General features: G+C 47.9%; 1 protein-coding gene across 1 annotated transcript in view; it reads left to right on the top strand.

Annotated features, from left to right (window-relative positions):
* Window positions 1-7,500, top strand: part of ehbp1 (EH domain binding protein 1) — a 138,134-nt gene that overhangs the window by 26,652 nt on the left and 103,982 nt on the right. Inside the window, exons 3-4 of the mRNA XM_042709615.1 lie at window positions 2,598-2,737; window positions 6,172-6,276. Of these exons, the coding sequence (XP_042565549.1) occupies window positions 2,598-2,737; window positions 6,172-6,276 (245 nt within the window). The remainder of the gene's footprint in view (window positions 1-2,597; window positions 2,738-6,171; window positions 6,277-7,500) is intronic.

Genomic DNA, 7,500 nt, shown 5'->3' with positions numbered 1-7,500 from the left:
ATTTTTTTATTATGTTGGGAACCAAACGGTTCAGAAAAGCAGTCGGCAAAGGATTGAAATCAAAGGCTTCAAAGAAAGATGGGGCATCAAATCAAGTGTCCAATAAAGAGTCTAGTAGTTCAGTTTGGATTGATTGGAACTGGAGAATACGGAGTGAATGGGCAGAGATCAAAAGACCAGGCCTCTTGCACAGTCACACAATACACACACACACATACACACACACACACACACACCACACACACACACACACACACACACACACACACACACACACGGTGGACTCTCCCTTGAGTTTCCCTCTTTTAATCACTCATTCTCACACTCTCCTTTCTCATTTCTGCCTCCCTCTCTCACCTCTTTCGCTTCAGTAACACAGCCAGTGAACCTCCATGTGACACACTCTGCATTCCTGTCATAGCTGCACTCCACCCCCCCCAGCTTGCCTCTCCTCTGTTGCCCCCTGGGTTAGGGGTGCGCGGATCACACCACCAGCAGTCAGCCCTGGCAGATGAAACAAATAACTACACAAGCTGGCTGCAGTTTGTTGAAGCCCCACTAGCTTAATTGTTCTTCAGTTAGCTTTTTGGTGGACATACTCATTATTGGCTGCATGTCGTTAGACTTCGCAACCAGTTCGGATGACTGAAAACAGATACAAAAAATTAAAAATGTCCATATTAGCCAGTAGTTTCTGCCATGTAATTGGCTATTGGTTATGGCCAGCACCAGTGCATCACTTCCTAGGATCCTACTCTCTTTACATCCCTTTACCTTTAGCCTCTGCTCTCTTCTATCTCTCTCACTCTCCTCTTTCTTTCTTTTCTTTCTTTCTTCTTTCTTTCATTCTTTCTTTCCTCTCTTGTCTTTCTCTTCCCCCACGAGCGTGCTCCTCCTCTTTGTGAATGCTTGAATGCTGCTCTGTGGAATTGCACTGATTCTAGATTACAGCGTCTCTCCCCAACATTCTATATTCTATCTGCCTTTACATTCTGTGCTGTCTCCTGGACCCAAAGCGGGGCACATTTGGAGGATCATCTTGTTCCTGTGTGCTGTTCATGCGACTGCATGTCTGTGAGATTAACTTACACACACACACACACACACACACACACACACACACACACACACACACACAAAACGTCTGACCCAGAGCTGTAGGTGGATCCTCTGTGGGGTGTTGTTGAAAGGAAAATGAAGAATTGCGTTGCGCCTCACATTTCGCGGCGGAAGTTATTTGTTGGTGTCAAATTGCAAAATCAAAAATCACCTCAAATCCCTGCGCTGATTTAATATGAAGAATCATTTCCACTCCGTTCTCTTCCTGTTAGCTGCCAAACCCAAGGCTGAGGAGATGATAATTAGAAAAAAAAAAAAATAAACAAATAAATAAATCTTGTTTTTCACAGGGCTGCCTTCCAGCGGCTTGTATTCATTTGACACAACCCCCCATCACACAAAAGAATGGCGACTCCCAAAGATAGCAAAAATGTTTCCAGCCACCAGCGGCTTGGAAGTGTAAATAAATAAGTCTCTCTCTCTCTCTCTTGGTCTTTTTCTTTTCCTTTGGACAATTCCCCAGATCCATATTTGCTGCCTTCTGTCCCCTGTGTGCTTTTCTTCTGACTGTGTATAAAAGCCAGGGAGAGAGCAAGAGAGATAGATGGAGATAGATGGAGAGAGAGAGAGAGAGAGGAAGGAGCGAGGGAGCGAGGGAGCAAGGGTCTCGTGTGGGATGAGTGTCGGCCTACAAGAGCGGCTCCTTTTGTGTGTGCCGAGGGTCCGGGGGCAGGAGTGTGTCACCCCTCTTAACCCACGGGGAATGATGTCACCCTCTCACAAATAAACCCCATTACGTAAGTTCAAATAAGCTCGGCAGCCGGTTAAAGAAGGGGACTGTATTGCATTCATGAAGGCGGGAATGATCAGGGAGGGAAGACAGGAGGGGAAGGGGGGGAGGTGGGGCGCGGGAGGGTAGAGGCAGTGAGATGACAGAGAAGGAGAAAGAGAGGGAGTGACAGAAAGACAGAAGGAGAGAGCGAGAGAGGCAGAGTGAGGGAGAGCGTTAATCCTCTGGTGTTATCTGGTGGTGGCTGTCGTGGAAAGAAGAAAAAAAAAAAAAAAAAGCACGGCAGGAATGTGTGTTTCTTATTGCCCAGGCTTCTCATGAGCAAGAGCATGAAGGGCACATTGTTTACAGAGGCATGGCTTCTCTCCTTCTGTCTCTCTCTCTCTCCCTCCCTCCTCATCTCTCCGCTAAGCCAACGGGAGGTTATCATATAGAATTGTTGCAACCTGAGGGGGTTTAAGTGAGAATGAACAACCAGTCCCACTGCCCTTCCCACATTATGCCCACACGTGGAACACACACTAACTAGCGACAAAGACAATTCTCGAAAAAAAAAGAAAAAAAAAACGTTTGTTAACACCATTTCAATGTTAAGTGAATGTCCTTTCCACTCATCTCTCAAAATGAGTGGGGTAGCAATTCCCTTTTTTTTCCATTTTAATCCTTTTTCTGTATGCTTTTGTTACCCCCCCCCCCCCCCTCCCAATCTCCTGTGTCTCTTCTGCCCCTGCCCTGCCCCCACCCTCAGTGACGAGGACATGCAGAGCCTGGCCAGCCTGATGAGCATGAAGCAGGCCGACATCGGCAACCTGGATGACTTTGAGGAGGAGAACGAGGAGGACGAGGAGAATCGGGTCAACCAGGAGGAGAAAGCAGCCAAGATCACTGGTGAGTGGAGGATTGTGGGGGGGGCGGCGGCAAGTGCAAGTGCGGATGGTTTGGATGTTTATGATCATACGGCTGCAGTATATAACGTACATCCGCATTCCATAAAAAGGATGATTTCTCTAAACATTCTCTTCCCCTCCCCTATCGATGGCTAATGGAAGAGTCCTTAAGGGGCTGTGGGATGGCGAATAAACAGCACTCAGCTCGTCGTCAGGCGCTGACCGCTCGAATGTTAGCAACACGCTGACCGCTCGAATGTTAGCAACACGCTGACCGCTCGAATGTTAGCAACACGCTGACCGCTCGAATGTTAGCAACACGCTGACCGCTCGAATGTTAGCAACACGCTGACCGGTCGAATGTTAGCAACACGCTGACCGCTCGAATGTTAGCAACACGCTGACCGCTCGAATGTTAGCAACACGCTGACCGGTCGAATGTTAGCAACACGCTGACCGCTCGAATGTTAGCAACACGCTGACCGCTCGAATGTTAGCAACACGCTGACCGGTCGAATGTTAGCAACACGCTGACCGCTCGAATGTTAGCAACACGCTGACCGCTCGAATGTTAGCAACACGCTGACCGGTCGAATGTTAGCAACACGCTGACCGCTCGAATGTTAGCAACACGCTGACCGCTCGAATGTTAGCAACACGCTGACCGGTCGAATGTTAGCCCCGCGCAGTGGCTTTCGCATGGGTGGCTTTCGCATGGGTGGCTACACGGGTAGCGTGAAGACGGGATGAAAATAACAGGTGGATCCTGTACCCGCCGGAGCACAGGCTGGCACGCCCCCGTTGGCACCAAACCCTGCTGTGCACCAGTCCTCGTCTTGTTCTGGGCAGAGGTGTGGGCACCAGGCACCATCCCTGAGGGCTTGCTGTGGGCAGCCGTGTGGCATGGCTCTGGCCCCTGGCCCACGCTGGCGCCCCGCACCTGTGCCAAGAGCTGAGGCGGCAGTGCCAGTGGTGCCTTGATCTTGGGTTGAGCGCGCCCGCTCTGGGCTAGCCTGGCATGGCGAGTTATGGGTTTTTCTGGGCTCGCATTAGGCGTCTTAATATAATCGTAGCATAGAGAATAAATGATCCCCAAAGAAAGACTCAGTTAGCCTCATTAGACATAATGAATTAGAATGCACAGTGCAAAATCCCAATTTATGGTGGTGTAATTTTGTATTTTGTTTTGGGTGGACAGATTTGCATGCAGTTATGACCTGAACTGTGTTTATGTAAGCAGCTGCATAGTGTCTTATTAGCCTGGCTCAGCTGGGATTATAGTCTGGGATTATAGTCTGGAACTGCTGTTCGCAAGATGACGCGATGGGTCTTTCTGAGGGGCCCATCAATCAGTGGGGGTGGCTAAGTGCGATGACATTGAATTGAAGAATTTGTTTGAAATGTAGTTACAACAATGGCGACAGTGCTACTACTATCACTTCGTCTAGTTCTAGCAAACAGTAGTAGCAACGTTAGCAAACATCCAAGAACTGAAGCCGGAGCAAGAAGAATGTGTAATATCATTCACTGAGGGCAAAGACATTGTTGCCTTCCTGCCAACGGGGTTTGAGGAAAGCCTAAGATATCACCTTGCACTGTTCAAGGCCAAGTAGGGAGTTAAGCAATCCCCTAGTAATCAATGCGGATGGGTTAAAGGCTGGTCCAATGTTTTCAAAATTAACCCAAAGTCTACCCACATTAGGACGCAACGACTGGATCGCAAAGTGAATTTGGGTGTGGTTGTACCATGCTGGTGTCCTATAGGCAAGAACAGAACTGCGGTATCCTAGTCATATGCTGGTGTATTTAGGCATTGGTTTGATATTTCTTCTTCCGGACATTACACAGCGTTATTCCATGAGCGTTATTCTATGAGCACTAATAGGTTAGCAAATACATAAATGCCATCAGCACGCATCAAATGACCCAACTAAAGCTATTGTTTCTTGTAACGGCATGATTGCAATGCCTTTCAACAAATCAGATTGTATTTCTGGACCTAACCTTTATGTAAAATGTTAATTGATTATTATTCTGTTATGTTTATTGTTCTTGAGATGTTTTCAAAACCCAATCATTTCACCACTCAAAATGCAACACCCATTGGTCATGAATGCTCCCATAGCCAGTCATGCTAACCTGGACACGCCCCACTACTCACCTGGTGAGGGGCATTAACCTGGACACGCCCCAATCACTACTCACCTGGTGAGGGGCATTAACCTGGACACGCCCCAATCACTACTCACCTGGTGAGGGGCATTAACCTGGACACGCCCCAGTCACTACTCACCTGGTGAGGGACATTAACCTGGACACGCCCCAATCACTACTCACCTGGTGAGGGGCATTAACCTGGACACGCCCCAATCACTACTCACCTGGTGAGGGGCATTAACCTGGACACGCCCCAGTCATGCTCACCTGGCACGCACGGCACACTTTACTTTTTCATTTGCAGTAAAATGCCTGCTTTTGTTTCATGCCGGATTGCCGGATTTGTTTCATGCCTTGGTTTCGCGTGCGTGCGAGTGTGTGTGTGTGTGTGTGTGTGTGTGTGTGTGTGTGTGTGTGTGTGTGTGTGTGTGTGTGTGTGTGTGTGTGTGTGTGTGTGCGCGCGTGCGCGCGTGCGTTTTGCTTCTTTTGGCTCAATCTCCCCATCAGGTTTCCGCTTTTCCGTGTTTGCTTTGTAATATATTTCCGTCTTTCTCCCTCTGTTCTTTCTTCCTCCTTTCTGCTCTCTCTCTCTCTCTCTCTCTCTCTCTCCATCATCCCATGCATAAAGTGTGGGATGCCCGGCTTTGGGATGATCCAGACGCTCAGAAAGAGTTCTGACGCTAAGCTTCTCCTCCCCTCTCCTCTCCTCTCCTCTCCTCTCTTCTCTTCTCCTCTCCTCTCCTCTCCTCTCCTCTCCTCTCCTCTCCTCTCCCCCCTCGTCTCTTCCCATGTGTCTCATGTGTGCAGCATCACTTATGTCGGCTGCCTATAGAAAGGCATGGCTAGCTGCATTTCTGTATGTATTCACTGTATCTGTATGAAGTGTTGGTGTTGTATAGATCTGCAGCAGAATGCTTCTCCATCCCTGTCTCCACTCATGCACACACCCCTGCTCTAGCACCTTGTGAAAGCTTCTCCTTGTACTGCTCAGTCGAATGGTTCTTATGCCTTAAGCCTCTAACTGAGAATATATGTACGGTATATGTATACATATATGACGCTGACTCTCCATGAGCATACATATGCGTCATGAGTGCTGTATGTGTGTTTGTTTTGACTGTTAACCTCTCTGGCTGCTGTGCTTTCTCTCTCTCCCTCTCCCTCTCTCCCTCTCCCTCTCCCTCTCTCTCTCTCTCTCTCTCTCTCTCTCTCTCTCTCTTCTCCTCTCTTCCCCTTTTCTCTGCTCACACTTGTCCTGACCGGCCCTTCTGTTTGCAGAGATAGTAAACCAGTTGAATGCCCTCAGCTGCTTAGATGGGGAGTTCGACGACTACCCAAAGCAAGCAAATAAGCCATCGGCTAAATCAGCCAGTTCCTCCGAAGGTTTTCTTGAGCTTTCCTCTTCTTTTTCATTCCTCCCCTTTCTGTGTCTTTCATCATTCACTCTCTTTTGTGTCTGGTTGTTCTTCCACTTTCTTTTATTTTTCTTTCTTTCTTTCTCATGTCCTTTGCCATAGTTGATGTGGTGTGTTGGTGTTTGGTCTCACTGGTTTTCCTATTGATATGTTCTAGTTATTATGGAGTTATTTTTTTTTTATTTCTATTTATTTCTCCCTTCTTCCGTTCTGGTTGTACTACCCTCCTCATTTTTATTCATACTTTTGATGTTCCTGAATCTTGTTTGGTGTTCTGCAGTTTGCAGTGAACCAGACCCCCCATCTGGAATGAGCAGGTGGGATGGCATGGGTGTTGTGTAACATCATGTATTATGACATCACGAAAGGAACACTGATGGCCTAACTTCTAGAAGAACCTAGAACAGTGGTCTGCAGAATGTTCTATCAACAGGAAGAACCTCAGGCACGTTCTAAACCTCACCTGTGTCAAGTTTTGAATATTTGGCTGGATGAATATTAGTTGGGTCTTTTTTTAAAACATGATCGATAGAAAAAAACCAAAAAGGACTCTGCAGTCTGCGTGTTTTAGTAAGCAAGGCCTATTGTGAACTGAACAAAAGTACAAAAGTAGCCTACCCCACAGACCCGTGCTCATTCCAGTTCTCCTGGGCAGTGTACCGATGGCCAAATATGGGTGAGAATGTGGCCGTGGCACGTGAGGGCTTACATGTCATGTCACGGGCCCTTATCAGCTTCCCAGGCCCGTCACCCGGCACTCCTCCCTGCAGAGCCCAGTGCCCAGCGCCCAGCCCAGGTGCCCCTGTGTTTTAGGGAGCAGGGTGGGCCAGCCTGAACGCAGCGGATGGACAGTGATCCACAGACACTGACTAGCCTTCATCTCGGTGCCAGTCTACGCAAGAGTGTTGGTTCTCTGCCAATCTACACGAGGGTGTTGGTTCACTATGCAGGGGGTTTCGGGGTTGGTTGGTATGATCTTGGTTCACTCCAAAATGCAGATGTGTTTTTCGTTCCTTTAGGTTTTTCTGTTTTATGTGGTTTTGTAATTATGGTTTTGTGTTGTTTTTATTTTTTATTATTGTACCCTCATCCATGTGGATTGTGCAGGCTCTTTTCATTCTTCTGGGCATTTATGTCAAGCACTAATTGTGTGTGTGTTTGTGTGTGTGTGTGTGTGTGTGTGTGTGTGTGT

The sequence above is a fragment of the Clupea harengus genome, chromosome 13 (assembly GCF_900700415.2).
Source record: "Clupea harengus chromosome 13, Ch_v2.0.2, whole genome shotgun sequence".
NCBI classification, from domain to species: Eukaryota; Metazoa; Chordata; class Actinopteri; order Clupeiformes; family Clupeidae; genus Clupea; species Clupea harengus.
The sequence above is the reverse complement of the archived record's forward strand: the minus strand, read 5'-3'. Positions and strand labels throughout refer to the sequence as shown.